Genomic DNA, 19,934 nt, shown 5'->3' with positions numbered 1-19,934 from the left:
TTACCCGAAGCCTGAATTAATAAATGGAACTAGTGCAGCTAATAGCTGTTTGTAGGAATATTTTAAAAATCGTGCGTTAGTATTATTTTGTGCTCCTAAGAAAAAGCAAAAATTTTCAACCTCGAACAAAAAGAAAACAAGAACACGCACTGGAATTTCAGGCCGCAGTGGAAAAAAGATGCTTGATTTACATTGTCTTTGATCAATTTTCACGCGCAACCAGAAATGATTTTACATCTCTATTGAACTTGTTGATTACGAGTATGCTTGGGTATAGGTCCCTTTGAGTGATATTTACTACAACTACTACTGCTAGCAACGCACTGCAGCACCAAGCAACCTGAAGCTAGGACAGATGTGCGAGATCCCCCTTCACCCCAATCTATTCAAAGCTTCCCTCTTTATATTGTCCCAAGAAGTTCTAATTTCCTTTCAATCCTTTTTCTAAGATTCCCCCCCCGTTTCCTTTAGGGGCGACATGCTTTTTTATGGCCCTAGACTGATGGCCAAAAAGGACAATCTTTGGCAATCTATCATCCTTCATCTTCAAAGCAAACTCTAGCCATATCAATATCTCTCCCGTTATAGCCCTAAAAGTGTGAAAGAACAATATTTTTCGTATAGCTTACTGTTTGAAATACGACTAGTCAAACTGGTGCCTAAGACAATCGGTTGACAATTCTTCTGGAAAATATCTAGCAAACCCTCCTCCATCTTCCAAAGTGATCATGTTTTGAACCCATAAGTGATAACTGTCATTACAGTAGCTTTAATAAATCTGTTCTTCCAAACCTTCTTTTCAACTGTGAAAAGAACCTGGGCATTGGCTATTCTACTTTTAATATCTTCACCGTATCCACCGTCTATTATAACAGAACTAGACAGCTAAATTAAGCTATCCGCTTGATGGAACTTCTCTTTACCCGATGTCACTTCTTCTCCTTCATTTATTTCTAGTCCAAGCGACTCAATCTTCTTGACATTAATTTTTAAACCTATTTTGGCACCCTGAATACCAGAACCTCCAAAAATCATTCGTTTCGCTAACACTTTCATTTAGGATACTCAAATCAGAAGCGTAATCAAGGTTTAGCAGTTTTAGCTTCCAACCTAGAGCAACCCCATAGAAACCATAACCAATGCATAGGAATACCAATACATAAAAATTAAGACCAAACTGTGGAAATTCAGACCAAAACGTATAAACTATGCAAACTCGCACCGTTTTCAAGGATTCAGCCTTTTTCTTACATGCTAGTAGGTTAGGTTAGGGGGCTGTACCAAGTGTGACTTAACCTATACCTAACCTACTCGCACGCAAGAAAAAGGCTGAACCCCTAAAAACGGTGCAAGTTTGCGTAAAATACCCATGAGTTGGTCATAATTTGTATGGGTTTGTTCTATATTTGTACATAATCATCTCTTGGTTTCTACGGATTGGCCTTGAATTTTAGAAATTGGCCTTTATTTCTTCAGCTTGATCTTGATTTTTATAAATTAGTTTTGGATCTCTAGGGTCTGGTCATGACTTGTATTTATTGGTATTGATTTTAGATGTTGTCCTTGATTTCTTTGGATTGGTTTTGATTTTTAGTGGTTGACCATGAATATTTGATCCAGGTTTTTACGGTTTGGTCTGAATTTTCATGCACTGGTCATGATTTTTATAAGGATTGCTCGGGATTTCTGCATTTTGATCTCTTGATTTCTAGGGCTTGGTTTTGATGTTGATGGTTTGGTTTCGATTTCTAGGGTTGACCCTGATTTTTATGAATTCATCTGGTTTTCTATTCATTACTTTTGATTTCTAAGAATTCATCGGGGTCTCTATTGGTAATGATTTCTAGGGGGTTGTTCTGGATTTCTACATATTGATCACGAATTCTAGATCTTGAATTCGGCTGGGGTCTCGAATTCTATGATTTGGTCAGGATTTCTATGCATTGGTCTCTTGATTTCTCTGGTTTGGTCTGGATTACTATGGTTTGGCCTTGATTTCTAAATAATTGTCTCTTGAATTCTACGGATTGGTATTTATTTTACGGTTGAACTTGATTTCTATAATTAAGTCTAGATTTTTATGACTTGGAGTGGATTTCTATGTACAGGTCATAATTTCTAAGGATTGTTCGCGATTTCTACGTATTGAACTCTTGATTTCTTCGGTTTGGTCTTGATTTCTATGGTTTGACTAGATTTATAGGGTTGATTGGTCTTGATTTATATTGGTTGGCCTCAGTTTCTTCGATTCGGTCTTGATTTTATGAATTCTTTTGGATTTTTTAGGGTCTGGTCATGACTCGCGTCTATTGATCTTGATTTTTAGATGTTGCCCTTGATTTCTTTGGATTGATCTTGATTTTAGCAGCTGACCTTGATTTCTTGAGTCTTACTTTTGGTCTTACTTTTTACGATGTGGTTTGGATTTGTAAGCACCGGCTGCGATTTCTATGGGGTTGCTCAAGATTTCTTTATATTTGGCTCTTGATTTCTTCGGATTGGTCTTGATTTTTAGAGGGTGGACTTTTGATCTCTTGATTTTTAAAATTGGGCTTGATTTCTTCAGTGTTGTCTTGACTTTTATGAATTCGTCTGGATTATTAGGGTCTGGTAATGACTTGTATGTATTGGTCTTGATTTTTAGATGTTTCCCTTGAGTTCTTCGTACTGGTCCTGATTTTTAGATATTGGCCTTTTGATTTCTTTGGATTGGTCTTGATTTTTGAAGACAGGGCTTGATTTCTTCAGTTTGATCTTAATTTTTAGATGTTGCACTTGATTTCTTTGGATTGGTCTTGATATTTAGAGGTTGAACATGATTTCTAGTTTGGTCTTAGTTTTAACGGTTTGGTCTGGATTTCTATGCACTGGTCATGATTTCTAAGAATTTTCTGGGATTTCTACATGTTGATATCTTGATTCTTACGGCTTAGTGTTTGATTCTATAGTCTGAGTTTCTATGGTTTGGCCGGGATTTCTACATATTGATCTATTGATTTTTGCGAGTTCGTCTGGATTTCTATGACTTAATCATAGTTTCTTTGGGGTTGCACTCGATTTCTACATACTGGTTACGTGATTTCTTCGATTTGGTGTGGATTCTTATAGGCTCGTCTTGATTTCTTCAGTTTGGTCTTAATTTCTATGAATTTGTCTGAATTTCTAGGGTCTGGTCATATTTTGTATGCATTAATCTTGATTTTTAAACGTTGCACTTGATTTCATCGGATTGGTTTTGATTTTAGAGTTTGACCTCAATTTCTAGAGTTTCGTCTGGATTGTTATGCACTGGTCATGATTTCCAAAGGTTGGTCATGATTTATATAGTTTGGTCTTAATTTATATGCATTGGTCTTGTTTTGGATTTCTACACGTTGATTTTTGGGAGTTCGTCTGGATTTCTATGCATTGGTTATGCTTTCTCTGGGATTGCTCTAGATTTCTACGTATTCACCTTTTGATTTCCTCGGATTGGTCTTGATTTTAGAGGTTAGCCTTGATTTCTATAGTTTGGCCTTAATTTTTATGAAATCTTCCATGTTCTAAGTATTAGTCATGATTTTTAGAGGTTTGCCATGATTTCAACAGTTTGGGCTTGATTTCTATGATTTGGTCTTGATTTCTATGTATTGTTGTTAATTTCTAAGGATTTTCTGAATCTCTACATAAGAATCTCTTGATTTTTGCGAGTTCGCCTGGATTTGTATAGTTTGGCCTGAATTTCTATGCATTGGTCACGTGATTTGTAAGGTTTAATATGGATTTCTATGGTTTGGTCTGATTTTCTACACATTGATATCTTGACTTCTTCGGGTTGGCTATAATTTTCAGATGTTGACCTTGCTACCTAGAGTTTATTCTTGATTTTTATGGTTTGGCGTGGATTTCTATGCACTGGTCATGATTTCTAAGGATTTTTCTGGATTTCCATATATTGATCTCTTGACTTCTTCGTATTTGTCTTGATGTCAATGGTTTGGTCTGAATTTCTATGCAGTGGTTATCACTTCTATGAGTTGCCCTGTATTTCTAGGCATTGGTTATGATTTATATGGGTTTTTTCTGTATTTCTATGGTTTGGTCCTAATTTCTATGGATTGGTCTTGATTTCTAGGGATTGTCAAAGATTTCCAATTATTGATCTCTTGACTTTTTGTGAGTTTGTCTGTGAGTTTTTCTAAATTTCTACATATTGACACATGCAGGTATATCTGATATAGCAAAAATCAATAGCATTGGAATTCTTGTGCTCTCACTTGGAAAAGGCTGGAAACATGCAGACCATTTAATCGTTCTAGTATGCGGGAACAGTGGATTCCCGTTGCGTGTAATAGCTTACCATGTCAAATATATTACTCTAATTAAAACATTAGAAAGGCTTTCATAGGCAACTGGTTAGCGCTCCATTCTATCGAGGAGGAATCCCTTTGGAATCCTAATGTGGACACAAAATCTTTGGAATATAAATTTTCCCTGAGGAAAACATCTTGAAAGAAAATGAAATCTCTTGAAGTATTACGTAGCATCCCAAGTGTACATCGTTATTACGTAACATCCAGGTGTGCGCTTCCAATACATCATTCCCAATAAATCTACCAAGTCACGTAAGGTTACCTCACCCCCAATAAATCTATCAAGTCGCGCAAGATTGCGCGACTCACATCCTATATGTGTACCGTTATTACCTAAAACCCACGAGTGTGCCCCCTTCAGTTACAACCAGGACTTATCCGCGTGACTAACAGGCTCTAACAAGTCCCATTATGTAATATCCCAAAATCTATTACGTAACAAACGAAGTAAACATTCCGTATTACGTAAGACACCTGCGACTCGAAGAAAACATTCCCTATGACGTAACAACCAAATTCTATTAGGTGACCTGCACCTGCTGGCTGTCATCGGAATGCAAGGATAGGGATTTCATTAAAAGCAGCAATAGGGCTGCCGTGGAATGGAGGTATAGGGATGTCATAGAATTTATTGTTAGGTCACTACTTATGGGTATTCAGCTGAAACTCCCAGGGCTACTACTAATATTACTACCACTTCTGCGATTACTTCTACTTCTATTACTGATGCCATTGAACTAAATCAAAATAATCTATGGGCATCCAGGTTGTCAAATTGGATCATTTGTCTATGTATTCTGGTGAGATATCTTAGGACTAGAATACGGTATAAAGTAGAAACTTTCCCCGAAAGCTTACGCTGGGTAAAACTGAATCAAAACGTACTATGTGCATACTGGCTTTCAATACTACGTCTGAGCAACATCTCAAGAACAACTGATGGCACTAAGTTAAAACTTTCAGAACTACTACTATTATCACTTCTACTTTTGCTACTGAACTAAACCAAAAGGGTATAAGTACATCCATGTTGTCTAACATAGTAGATATAATGTCTTAGGAACAAAATAGGATATTAAGTTTTATTTTTCAGAGAAAGCTGAGGAGGTGTAAAACTAAATCAAAAGATGCTATATATGTCCAGATTTTCAAAAGAGCGTATATTACTGAAAATTTAGAAAAATTTTGTCCAACATACAAACAATAAGCTAAAACTTGGATTCTTATAAACAAAAACCGAAAAGAGTAAAAATGTTAGTTTCTTTACCAATAAAAAGGATGCAGTCGACAAAAAAACGAACAGATTAACCTAAAAAACTTTTCCTCAAAAAAAGTTTTTCAAAGAATAATAAATAGCTAAATTAAAACAAAGATTATCAGAAATATAGTCAAAAAATTTTCCATGTGTACAACTACCATAAATAACCATCAATATAATGAAACTGAAAACGAAGAGATTTTACACTAAATAACCAAATCAAACTCAAAATGAACAGGAAGCAAGAGGGCAAACTACCCCCCCCCCTTGTGCCTTCTAAGGACCAGACCATAATTTGCACTTTTCTGAAAACAAAATATGTTTTGAATATTTTCTTTAATGTTCTACTGCATTTAGCCTACTAGTCTAGTACATTTACTATTTTCCTTCCACACATCAAATTTGCCTAAGCTAGGATACTTTCAATTGCTACTCGTGCCAGTTTGAGTAGTAAAGTCCCCAAATTAAAAAAAAAAATATTTATACATATTCCAATGTTTTGCTCAGGAGCTTTACTTTTCTATGTCAAGAAGAGAGAAAAAAAAACTCACATCTTCAAGCCGGAAGTTATGGTGCCCATCATTGTAAGACATTGTCACATCGTTAATTCCGTCGACGACAGAACACTCTGTAACACTATCTTGGTCCATTTTCAAATCATTTGAGAATCCAACTGCAACGTAGTTTCCTCCTTCTCTCATATGCCCCGAAACCATGCCGTATAGTTCAAATTCATATTGGGTTGATGATGCGTTTCTGTAGGATACAAGAAGTGAACAGCTTTTTGAATCTATACACTCAAGTGGATAACCAAAACAGCCTTTGATGTCTCCACATCCAGAGTATATAGGATGAGAAAGATCTGGAGCTATTGTAGTGGGAGCCACAGGGATAGAGGGCTCATCAAGGCTTACGGCATATATTGTATGGCTTGCATATCCCCCACCTTCGTGCGTCATAACATTATCTAGAAAAAGGTATCAATAGCCTGTATAGAATAAAAAATCTGATCAAAAACATGTATGTTTATTTATTGAAATTTGATGATAAGATAAGTATCTTGTACTCGCAGCTCTCTCTTCCCTTCCTGAGCAATCATATTAATCGCTCAGTCCAAATTTATTCTCTTTAAACAAGAGAGATAAACCAGACACATATGACCAATATTCTCCCTTGGCTGAGGGAGAGGGGGGATTATTTTGACATAGGGTAGAGGAAGGCTTTTGAACATAACTAACTACTTTGGAAGAAAAATACCCCATTGTTTGCATTTGAAAAATTTATCAGAAATAAAAAGGCATAAAATAAGATTAAGTATTCAACGAACGCTGATATTATCCGGTTGATCCTACAAAAAAGATCAATAAAAGCGATGTATAAGGTACTGTTTCATTTGATGGGAGGAGAAATTAAGTTGGTGCATCACACCTCCCCTGAAACTTTTCCTGATGTCAAAGCGATGAAAATCCCCTTTGCACATTCATCTGAAGCACCTCTGATGGAGAGCTTGAAAATTTAGGTTCTCAAACATGAGACAGCTGGGGGAGGGGGTAAAAAATAAAACGTCTGATTAGCATACCTTAATGTGTGGTACGAACCCAAGTAATGTTGTCTGGCCGTTCACAGCTGCATGTACTGTTATGAAGAAATGCACCACCGCGCAAGAATGTAGCTTCTTCAATATTTTTAAACCAATGAGCTACCTTGGAATTATAGATTAATTCTCATTAGGCTCTACTTAGGCCATAACTGTTATTTTTCCCCCAAATATTTGCACATTTGGAGTCGGCATAAAAAGTGTACTTTATTAAATGTACATAATGTCATCAAAATTCCCTTGCTAGAATTCCGGTTTCTCTTCCCACAGACGTTTCTTTATCCTACACTTTATAGAGTGGACAGACTTAATCTATGGTTTCATAATGTTCCACGTAATTTTATAATTACACTCCAAAGAAATCAAATGCTATGTGTAACCATAAAACGAGAGGTTCAAAAAATTGCCGTAAATCTCTCGAAGATGGCGTCTGACCGAAAAAAAGTATACAATTAAAACTGTCATTGCTGAAAACTTGACACCATGAAACTTAGAAGTCTGGTTTGAAAAAGCAAGAAAATCACTTTTCGCATAGGTAGCACTGATGCATCGTCTTTGTTTTCCTCATTTTTCCAACGTCACAGAGCTATTTAAGAGCTTATTTCAAAGTAAATCGCTATACCTACGATTTGTAAGTACGAAGACATAATGTTGAAAATAAAATACAGTTTTTGACAAAAACTGTATTTTCATATACTAGAATTTTTATATATATAGATGATATCGTTTCGAGTATGATGTCATATTTGAGTGACTCAGCTGCCTGACTCCCGGTCGTTCTTTACTCTAACCAGATAAGAAAAACTAAAGGTTTTTCTTGTGTTACAAAAAAAAACGAACCACAGCCTAAAATGAACAAAAATTGAAACATATATTACTTTAAAGCTACTCAGTTCCTGGCTTAGAGCTTCCCCGAATCGAAATTTCTATTCCTTTTCCAACAAATTTCTATTTCTATTCTAACGAATGTGCAAACTGGTAATAATTGGGTCTACAAAAATAGCAGAATTTGTGCATATTCGTAGTTGTAAGCCGATTTTATGCTTAATCGTAACATATTTGAACTCTCAAAAGAGCCTCTATAGCAAAGTCGGAACACTGTGCCCCCAAAAAGCACTTTTTATGGCTTCAGATAATCCTCTAACCAAAATATCAAATGAGCACCTCCCCCCCCCATACAAGAACAAGTACTGAAATTTATTTTTATTTGATCATCCAATTGTTGCTTAAGGTTCAATAATAGTACGGTCTATACAGCCACTGTTAATTTGTTTAGGCTTTACATATGTTCAGAGGCGACTGTGCCCCCGCGTAGTAAGATGAAATCTGAAAAGATAGGCCTTATCTATAGACTTTCAATAATTCTAAGTCGATTCATCCAGGTCAGATTGTTCTGTCAACTCGATCTTAAATGATGTCCCCACTTAAAAAGGGCACTAGAGCTTTGAATCAACTTTTGAACAAGCCCTTCCGATCTTCCATAGTTCTCATTAAAATATGGCTTCTGGTAACCGAGTCGGCTCTCTGTTTGATCTGAAGTCGGAACCGCATTTTGGTACCCAAATGCTGGGTCCTAATTTCTGGAACCAAACAGATCTAAAGTCGGGAAAGCAGCAGGCTAATCCCGGTACCCTAGGAAAAAAATGGCCACTCTTTTTGTGTAAAGTGGCAGTCGGATTATCATAATATTTTATTCAAACTTTATTGCTGCAGTTGTTGGTCCTATTAATTGAGGAAATAATTATTAGAAACAGCGCAGGAATCGCAAACTTAACCGAAGAAACATATTCATTAAAAATTTTGTAGGTGTCATCAATCGATAAAATAAATTTATCGAAAAATCGATAAATTTATATTTTCCAGCTTTCCTTGATGGAGAGAGAGCATGGCACGAACAAATAAATTATTAGAAACAGTGCATAAATCGCAAACTAACCAAATAGACATAATCAGAGAAAATTCTGTAGTTGTCATTAATTGATCGAGTAGACATATTTGTGCTATTTCAAGTTTCCTTAATGGAGAGAGAGCATAAGACAGACCTGATAATACCTAACCAAAGTCTATTCTAACACGTAAACCCCTATAACTGGATGTCAAGTGTAGGAAATTTGTTTATCTTAGGTATTGCGGGTACAAGAAAGAAAGCAGACACTTAAACCCCCGACACAAATTTTTAGATTATCATTTTCCCCAAATTATTTAAAAAGAAATAGCTCCAAGATTGAATCAGATAATAAATTCTAAACGCCAAACCTTAAAAATCTATATTTCTTGAGACTTAATGTTGCTACGAAGGGAATTTTTAAGATTTGAATGAACTTAGACTCAATAAGTTAATAAAAGAAATTAAATGGTATTTTAAGAAAATATAAGGATCGAAGTATTGCCTGGTTTGATCCTCCCTTACGAAAACTAAAATCAACAATCCAACAACAACCTATTGGGCATGAAGATACTGTCACGTAATCTAGTTTCATCTTTTCTTTTTCCTCAAGGTATCCTACCTTTCTCTCTTTTGGATGCCTTTAGGTCTAGGAAAAACGAGTATCTCAGCAACTGCCTTATAGGTTGAGAAAAATAATCGCATAATCCATTAAATTTTTTTTTCTTATGTACTTGAATTACCAAGCTACTTTGATTCCCAAAAATAGCAATAGTGAAAGTATTATATTATACCCAGGATAAAACTTTTGAGCCAAGATACTTGTTCTTATTTTGTTTTCCAAAGTTACAAGAATGAGCAAGTTACACTTCCGACTTTGCATGCTTTTGGTTTATCAAATTAGCAGTAATCAAACTGTTACATTACCAAAAGGGAGATTTTTTCCTTTTTGGGGGGTATCAGAATTAGTATGTTACAATCCCTACTTTACACTCCTCCAGCTTGTGGAATTTACAATAATCCAACTGCTAATTTACACAAAGCGAGACGCCATCTATTTTATTTTTATTTCAATAGAGAATAAGAATTAGCATGCACTTATTCTGGCTTTAGCTTCGTTCGAGACTTGGTCAATTTTCACCCTGGCGTAATTTATTGGTCAGTATCAAGTAAAGAGGCGTAACTTCTTTAGGTACCGGAATAAGCAAGTTGTTGCCTTGACTTTAGATAAAAACAGAACCGATCTGGGTAACAAACACCTGACTTCAGTTATATCGAATTTCCACGACCAGTGTTTTAATATAAAATAAATGATGAATGTTCTTTGTTTTTCAAGACTAGCCTATGGAGAGATCATCAGAGTAATAAAAGCTAATTCAAATCTGGAAAAAATGTGCCATTTTTGATTTGAGAATCAAAGTAATTTTCAACGCATGAAAAAAACTTACTCCACTGAGCAGGACCGCTGGCAATGTGTACAAAAATATCTTCATGAAGGTCAAATTCTACGTTCTGCACAATATGGTAGCTTTCTCTTGTAAAACGGCAGTACATTTCGTCATCTCTTATTCCAGCCTCAAGAAGGGTGATTCCAGTATGATTCTGAAATAGAAACAGGGTCAGTTAAAAGTGGCATAGTTAGGTGTGGCAAATTAGAAACCGGTTTTAATAAGCCCATGCCAAGCCTAATAGAAAAAGGGAGTATACGACAAAAGTGGTTTTGTTTCATCAGGTACTGAGAATGTGCTGCGAGAAGAACACTTAACTGGTTCTATCGCTACTGGTTTCCTAATGTCGGGTAAAAGTTTATTTTACTTGTCAAACGATATGCCTAAAGAAACGGGTTAAATTTGGCTGTGCTAAGTCTGAGTACCGCCGTAAGTACTTGGAATAGATGGCAGGCGAAAGATAAACTACTCATATTTTAGTGCAAGCATAAAAGGATAGAAAAATTTACCATACTGGGTGTTATTTTCTCCAGAGACTGTTCTTTCGCCGCACATGTTGACAGTGTAATTAGGAAAGGTAATGCGTCCTTTCAAACACTGTTCAAAATGCGCTGCTTTGGTTGCGATGTCAAAAGTCTCCTCCGTGCATATCTTTATTATGTGCGACCAGTCTTGGATGTGCGTATTATGCGTATTATATTATGTGCACATAGATGTGTATTATGTGCGCCTGTTCTGTGTGGGGCCCTTCGGTACTACACACTGATCACTTGATGTGCGACCTAGAGTCAGTGCAAAAAAGGACAGTTAGGATTATCCTGGATTCTAGAGATATTCCTTACCAAGAAGCACTCATTACACTAAAGTGTTTGGGAAATTCCCCTGAAAAATTTCCCCTGTGGATTATTCTCCTCTCAGAAAAATCGATTTTTTTCAAACTTTAACTTTTCATAATAGAATCTATCCCAGAAAGAATGAAGTTGTCCTCTACCCTGTATTTATGTAAATTGCCTGAATAATTTATTTTGATCACATATACCAAGAATCGGAAAAAGATATTCAAATCAAACCTGTCTTACTGTGAAAATTCCCCCTCCCCCTGCAAAAAAACTCCCCTGAAAATTCCTCATCATTGGGAGTCGAGTCCATAAATAGAAAAACACGACAATGCACTAAAGCGATATATATGAACATCATTTTTTTTTTCAAACTTCATAATTTTCATAATAGAGTGGATCACAGAATGAATGAACTTGTTCTTGATCCTGTATTTATGTAAATAACCTGAATAATGGATTTTGATTACATATAGAAAGATTCGGAAAAAGATGCACAAAACAAACAGGTCTTATTGTGGAAAATCCACCCTCCCTGCGGAAAACTCCCTTGACAATTCCCTTCCCCATCATTGATAAACACAATATTGCACAAAACCGATAAAAATGAACATCGATGTTTTCAAGCTTCATACTTTTCATAATAGAGTCAATCCCAGAACGAATGAAGTTGTCCTTGTCATAAATCGCCTATGTAAATTATACTTCTAGCTAAATCCTTTTTCATGTCAAGTCTTTGTCTGTGTCTGATTGCGTAAGTGAGTATCGAGATACTGAACTCGGAATGCAATGAACTTCTATTTTATTCATTTTGTTTGTTGTGATTTGTCTGTTTAAGAATAAAGAAGGGATTTGCCGTATTTGGATGCTTTATTGGAATAGGGAAAAATTAGTCGGCAACAAATTGGTGTCAGAAGTAGGACACTGAAACACGTCTCACTTGTGACGAGGTAAATTTTTATCCATAATTGGTGAACTTCACCGTGTGAAAAAGTTAAAATAAGTGAAAAATTATTTATTTTATTTACGGTGTTTTTTAACACAAAATGAATTTCTGTTGAAATTGAATTAAATAAAAGATTAATTACTTAAAAAATAGTAAATAAATTTGGACATTTAGATAGAGATACCTTGTCGGTTGTTTGATTAGTATTGTCGTGTAACTGATTTTTTATATTGGTCGGAAGGAATTCCAATAAATAGTAAATTCCAGTAGTATACACAACTCAGTTTTGAAAGAATTGTCCGTGTGTTCTAAGGCAGCTTTTCGGTGCTGCAGTAGTAAAGAGGAATTTGTGGGACCGGCTCGACTTTGTGCCTTTATCCTGTGTCCTATATTGAAGTGGGTAAGCGCTAGTCTTGTCAGAGCGGCTGAGGTTTCAAGTCCCGGCTCTACAGGATACCATTCAGTGTAGTGAAGGGTCTAGTTAACGCCAAATTTGCAGTAATTTTATATTACTCACGCATTAGTCTCATACCAAATTTTGCAGCAATTTTATATTACTCACCCTTTGGTTCTATACCAATTTTTTTAGTAATTTTACATTACTCACGCATTGATTCTATACCAAATTTTGCAGCAATTTTATATTACGCACGCATTGATTCTATACCAAATTTTGCAGTAATTTTGTATTCCTCTCGTTTGGTAGTAATGGCAGTAATTTGGTAGTAATGGCAGTTTAGTAATGGTAGTAATTTGGCAGTAATTTTATATTACTCTCGCATTGGTTCTATATCAAATTTAGCTGTAATTTTATATTAATCTCGTATTGGTTCTATACAAAATTTCCTAGTAATTTTATATTATTTTAGTATTGGGTTCTATATCAAACCTCTTAAAGACTTACACATCCAGTTAGGAAAGATAGGGGAAGGTTTCAGTGACTGCGTACCTGTTGCTGTCTCAAGCGAATTACCTGTGGATGTGATTCTGGGGCATCATTTCCTCGTTTCAATGAACTTTGCAGTCAGCACTTTGGAAAGAAAAAACCTAATATTAAAGTTCTGGTCAGCCTAAGGAGAAATCATTAGTGCAAAAAAGAGCTTACACAGGTTGAATCCGTACCAAGGATGATTGACTCGCCTCCAATGCCGAAAGGATGGGAGAGTCGATCTTCCAGAAAATTATGTTTGGATAATAGATCTGGATCCTGGAACACTGGGAGGCGAGACAGACAGAAAAAGAGTCGAAAGGAGAAGCGTAGAGAGCGTGATTTGTACAAGCCTCTTGTGGGTACAGCTCTGGAGGTAAGTCTGGACCAGCCAACTGAGGATGGACTCAAATGACTACAGGAGGCTGAAAAAAACTTTGGTAAGTTGTTTCAAGCAAGCTCCGCTATATGAAAGCTATGAGATCCTTAATGGTGTGCTGCATAGGAAGAGCACTTCGTCAGTGGGCGAAGAGGTTTTGCAACTTGTTATGCCACAGTCCTTCGTCATGAAGTTGGCCCACGACTCGCCGTTAAGTGGACATACTGGTAACCAGTGGACTTGTGATCGGATTTTGCTTCGTTTCTTCTGGCCAGGAGTAAGACGAGATGTCCGAAAATACATTAAAACGCTAAGCTGAAAGCGAAGGAGAAGGTACCTCTGATTTCCTTACCCATAGTGGAAGAGCACTTCTACCGCGTGGCTATGGATATTGTTGGATCGTTAACAATATTACGGAATGGTCATCGATTATAGCTTGTAATTTCGGATTATTCCATCATACATCCGGAAACGTTACCTTTACGGACGACCAATGCAAGATGGATAGCGGAGGTCCTCGAACAATTTTTTTGCCGAGTTGGAGTCCCCTTTGAGATTTTGACCGACCAAGGATCAAACTTTCTGTCCAAAATCTAAGGGAAGTACGGTGACAGGGCCCCTTTAAAGTCTATTGGGAAATTGGCAGAATCAATTACGAAATTGAGATGCCAGAAGCGAGGAAGAAATACAGAGTACTTCAAATCAACCTTCTGCGACAATTCAAGAGGAGACAACCAGAAATTTCGATGACAGCGATTGACAGTAATCTGAACGTATTGAACGTATAAACAACGGTGAAAGCGAAGTTTGTTCTGGTCTGTGTGAGTCAGTAACTCACCTTGGCGAAAAGACAAAGGAAGAGCTGTTAAATCTACTCCAAGATTTCCGAGAAACTTTTTCAGGGACACCGGGAAGAACTAAGATCGTGAAATATCAGATTAATAAAGGTGAGCCATGACCTCTGAGGCAGAGGCCATAACGCATCCCGCAAAGCCGATGGGTATGTAAAACCTCATGGGTAAGCTTTTAGAGCCCTGTAAGGCATATGCTCGTGCCTATTTGGATGATATTGTCATCTTAAGTTGCAATATTTGTATTAATAAGGTTTATTGACACAGGCTGCCTATAAAATAAAGCAACGTATAAGCACAACACAAGCATTACATACGCGAAGCATGGTATAGGTTCAGCAGGGAATTAAGCACAAGCATAGCAAAATGCTACACCTTCCTTCTTTTGTCATTTAAGTTGCCTGAATTTCCTCTTACATCAACACTCAAAACTCGCTCCTATTCATCCACTGTGAGCACGCTTGCACACTGTAATGACTACCTTCAGGAGGGTACGTGTAAGAAGGCGCTAGGCTCGCTTCTTACATATTCACTAACTAGTTCACTTCTTCTTCCTCTCATACGGTCTCTATTTACAGGTTGAGCTTTTTAGGTGGGTTGACAGCTCTTCCAGACCTGGTTCAAATCGATTGATGTAAACCGATAGTGGTGGTACCGGAGCTGGTGCTAGGTCTCACCACCGTATGCCTATCTGGCATCCCGGAACCTCCAGTGGGTGTTACCTCCACGCGGGGTGCAGCTGGTAGCAATGGGGTGAAAGGTAAGGGCGAGATGTGACTTTCGTTCTGTGACTCTGCTGGGGGTGTGCGATCTCTGCGAGTGAGTATCTTAGGTGATTGCTGTTTCGGCAAGGCTGATACCGCTCTGCCTTGTTGATCTTCAGGACGGCAATGAGGAAGGTCCGATAGGTGCTTTCTATTCCTTCTTATAACCGGCCAATCATCTGCTTCCACAATATACGATCGCGGCAGCTCTGAACAGGCAATGACGGTTGCTGGACTCCAGATGCTTAGCGGGGATGCTTGAACACGTACTGAATCCCCTACTTAAAGTGGAGACAGAGGTTTAGCTGATTTGTCATATTGAGACTTCTGCCGCTGCTGCCCCTACGTGCGGGAGTTCAAAAATTCCTTTTCTGGGACTACTTTCTTTTGCAGATTGTTGATCGTGCATGGTAGGACCGATCGTAGCTGGTGGCTCATCAAAAGTTGACCTTGTGCAGCTAAGCCATCTACAAACGTGTTCCTGTACTCTAAGAGCCCTGGTAGGGATCGTCACCATTTTCAGATGCCTTGATCATCAGGCTCTTGGCTGTCTGTACTGATATCTCGATTAGTCCGTTGGATTGCAGATAGATTGGACTGGATGTGAGGTGCCTGAATCCCCATGCCTTTGCAAATCCCTGGAGTTCTGTTGAGGTGTTCTGTGGGCCATTTACAGATATGAATACCACTGGTATTACATATCGAGCGAAAAGAGTTTTCAGTTTGCTAGTCACTGCCTTTGATGTGAGGGTATTCAGTTTATCGACTTTGAAAAATCGACTGTAATAATCTGCAGTGATTAAGAAATCAGTTCCATTCCACTTGAAGAGGTCAGATGCAACCTTTTGTCATGGCAGAGGTGGCACAGAACGGTTGATCAAGGGCTTTTTTTTCGTTTAAAGGCATGTTTTTGGCACAAGTTCTGTTCTTCCAGATATACTGCTCCATGTCTCCGTTCAGAACTGGCCAGTAGACCAGCATGCTTGCCCATTGCTTGGTTTTATCCACACCAAGGTGGGCAGCATGTAGTTGCCTCAGGATTTCAGATTGTACAGCTTGGGGTATCACAAGTCTCTCTCCTTTAAAGATGATGCCATTTGCTGTAGAGAGTTCGTGCTGGATGCTCCAAAACATGATAATATTTGACTGGCACATTTTCCTGCAGCTTGGCCATCAATTTTCTATAGCATTGAGGACATCCTTCAGTTGGGGGTCTTTGCCGGTTTCATCCTTGATTGCTGCTAACTTGCTATCACTCACAGGTAAGTGTTTGCCAATTTTGTGCACATACACATCGATTTCCTTCTGTAGTTTGTCGTCTGTGTTGGGTAAGTGCAGCCTGGACAGAGCGTCAGCCACAGGAATTTCTGATCCAGGTCAAAACTGCAAGTGGAGATTGTAAGGCTAAAGCTGCAGCATAAGTCTCTGGAATCGAGGAGGGGCTTTGTGGACTTGTTTGGTAACAATGGTCTCCAGTGGCCGATGATCTATTATGACTGTAAAACGTCTTCCATACAAATAGTGGTGAAAATGTTTGCAGAAGTAGACAACCGCACACAATTCCTTTTCGAGCTGCGAGTATGTTTCTTCCGTTTGGTTCAGTGCCCGAGACGCGTACGCTACCACTTCCTCATCACAGCAGAGATGGGCTCCCAAACCGTGGCCTGGGGCATCAACTTTCAATTCTACATCTGTATTTGAAGAATAATGTATTTGAGACAATGGAATGCTTAAGATCTGACATGACTGCATCATGCTCTGGGCCCCAAGAGAATGTGTCTAGACTGATGACGTATGAAGAATCATACTTTTCATAATAAAGTCGATCCCAGAATGAATGAAGTTGTCCTTTACCCTGTATTTATGCAAATTACCTGAATAATTTATTTTTGTTACATATACAAAGAATCGGAAAAAGATATGCAAATCAGACCAGTCTTGTTGTGGAAAATCCCCCTTCTCGTCCGCGATAATTTTTTCCTATATGTACAACAGCTATAATAATTTTAAATTTGATTTTTTTTTTAATTTCAGAAGTGTTTTAGAAGATAAAATTCACACTTAAATAACCAGTTATTTGAATATCGACCTCTTTGATAACGATTTCTATAAATGTGAATTATTTACGGAAATAACTGTCAATATATTTGTGCTGCAGGGTTTCTAATTTCATCAGTTTGAGTCAGTTTTTTTTTCATTTGTAAGAGTGTACTTCTCAACTTCTTAAGGTTCCTTGACGATCTGCCGAACAATGTAGTAACGCATAAAGGATAGACCGACACACATAAACACATACATTCGATTTATATACACAGATTCCGTATTAAGTTATCTATATTAAAATATTTACATGTAAATTTTCTAAAATGTACAATCCGCTTTTCCTTTTATTTCTTTTTTCATAATTTAAAAACTTTAATGAGTTTTGTTAATTGCGTTTTAACAGTTAGGGAAAAAATCTAAAAAATGAAGGAGGGGAAGTGAGTTACAAGGTGAATTTCTGCCCAGTTGTCAGAAAACCTGTCTATAGCACCGCTGTGGATCAAACTTATTTAAAATGTTTTACGATTATAGTTTCAAGTATTTGAATATATAACAAGGAATATCAAGTCGCCAAAAGATACTTGCACAAATTTCCAAGGGAAAATTCAAAACTGAATAGAAGTGTACCACTTGCACTTAGCAAGGGGATTATACAAATCAAAGACAATTAGTATCTACAGAATGCACTTGTTTACCATCATCCAATAGCATAAAAAAAAACAGGGTTATACTATAAAAGTAAAACTATTTAACTTTTGGTCTATTAGATTTAATTTAGAATCCATGAATCTTTGGAAGCAAAAATCTTCTGAAACAAGCCAGTTTTTTTTTATCTCCTTCTTGATTATGAAACAGCTAGTGCTTGGCAAGTACGCAGAATGGAGAGCTACAACAAAATATCTTCAGCATACTCAAGCAATATTTTATCTGCTGCGCAATGTTGAAATGTTCTAAATGTTTTGCAAACATACAACCTACATCCTATTTCTTGGTGTTCAGTGAACCATTGAAAAAATATTCGGAGGTCTTTTATATACTTAAGAAATTAGCTCACAATATTGCCATGTGCATTGATGTGCTGGGCTGCTTTTGGTAGGTTTAATGATTTTAAAAATTTGTTTTTCTGCACTTCCTATCCCACAAATTTTCTGTTCAGAAAGTGTTTCTCCTCTTTATTTTCCTTATCCAGATGAGAAATTGGGAACGACTTTCAAACCAAAAATAGCTGTATGCGGTGGTATCATTATCCGCCCTTTTCTTTTCTTTTTTTCTTCTCTTATACTCCGTTTGTTATTGTGTTTACAACGGATCATAAATATATTCAATTCAATTCACTTTGGAAAAACAGAGTTAAAATTTTATAACAAACACGCCTGTTTGGGAAAATCAAAGTAAAGCTATATTCTCTAACCCTCAAAAATTCAATAAATACTTGTCAAAAATAATTGAATTGAACAAAAATTTAACTAAATGAAAAAAAAATGTGAAGTTAAACTAAAGAAGTAAATATTTACATAGAAGAAAGTAAGAAAGAAAACATCATTCTATCGTTAAAGGTTGTTTCTTTAAGCGTTATTTTAATGAAAAACATCTCCACAATGTAATTCATTCTTTTTTTTCATTAATGGCATATAATAATAATAATAAAAAAAATCGCTATTCGAAATAATTCAAATTGAAAACAACAATGAAGAACGTTTCCAATCAACTAATAAAGACATGTTTATTTTAAGAGCCTGGATTTCAAAAAAGAGGCTCACCTTCTCTCTTCTGTTGGAGAAATAATCACCTATGGCGGGTCGATTAAAAGAGTTGTACAGCCTAAATTCTCCGTCAAGCCATACACATTCTGTAACACTGTCATTCCCCTGCGATAAAAATATTGATAATTAAACATAATATGCTCTGGCTGGTCAAAATCATTTTAAAGACGTAAAATCACGAGAAAATTTGGATGGCAAAATAAACTTGATTAAAAATTAGTTTCTACAAGATGTTAACAGAGTTCATAATGTTAATATTATTATATTAATATAAATATATTACTAATTAATATATAATATAATAAACTATATATAATTAATATATATAATATAAACTAATTAATATATTACTAAATTAAAAAAAAACAGACTAGGCTCTCTGGTAAATTACTTCAAGAAATCCTCCTCCCATATGAAAAATTTCCCCTAAAAATGCCCCCAACACAACTCCTCCTCATCCCTACCCCCAAATCAAACTTACACCTTCAAAAAGCCACTACAAAAGCCCCTTTCGAAGTTTTTGCGACTAGCTTTCAATGCGAAGTTTTGGGTGGAAAACAGTATTAATACATTGCTTGTTTTGGTACTTAAATAGCTTATAAGTGTGTGATAATGCATTTATTGTGCAGCCTTTGGAATGCCAGATTACAATGCTTAGAAATATTTCTATTGCGTCCCAGGTTTTATCAAGGTTTTTGTCAGTAATTTGGATATTTTGAAATGATTTATGGCTTTTCTATTCAGAGAGTAAAGCGCAAAAAGACAAATTATCTTAAACCTTAACACAGTGAATAAAAAAACAGCAGACCCTGATAAAAGGATAGTCTAGCCAAATCCAAAACCTGCTGGATAAGCATCACCTTTTCTCATTCATAAACGGAAAA

At 36.7% G+C, this 19,934-nt stretch overlaps 1 protein-coding gene across 2 annotated transcripts in view; it reads right to left on the bottom strand.

Annotated features, from left to right (window-relative positions):
* Positions 1 to 19,934, bottom strand: part of LOC136028167 (uncharacterized) — a 116,416-nt gene that overhangs the window by 33,493 nt on the left and 62,989 nt on the right. For both annotated transcript variants that reach the window (XM_065705852.1, XM_065705851.1), the window contains 3 exons: positions 19,048 to 19,155; positions 10,541 to 10,694; positions 6,162 to 6,577 (listed from right to left, as the gene is read on the bottom strand). In XM_065705852.1, the coding sequence (XP_065561924.1) occupies positions 6,162 to 6,577; positions 10,541 to 10,694; positions 19,048 to 19,155 (678 nt within the window). The remainder of the gene's footprint in view (positions 1 to 6,161; positions 6,578 to 10,540; positions 10,695 to 19,047; positions 19,156 to 19,934) is intronic.

Source organism: Artemia franciscana, chromosome 6 (assembly GCF_032884065.1).
Source record: "Artemia franciscana chromosome 6, ASM3288406v1, whole genome shotgun sequence".
Lineage (NCBI taxonomy): Eukaryota > Metazoa > Arthropoda > Branchiopoda > Anostraca > Artemiidae > Artemia > Artemia franciscana.
Note: the sequence above shows the minus strand (reverse complement) of the source record. Positions and strands in the feature narration are given on the sequence as shown.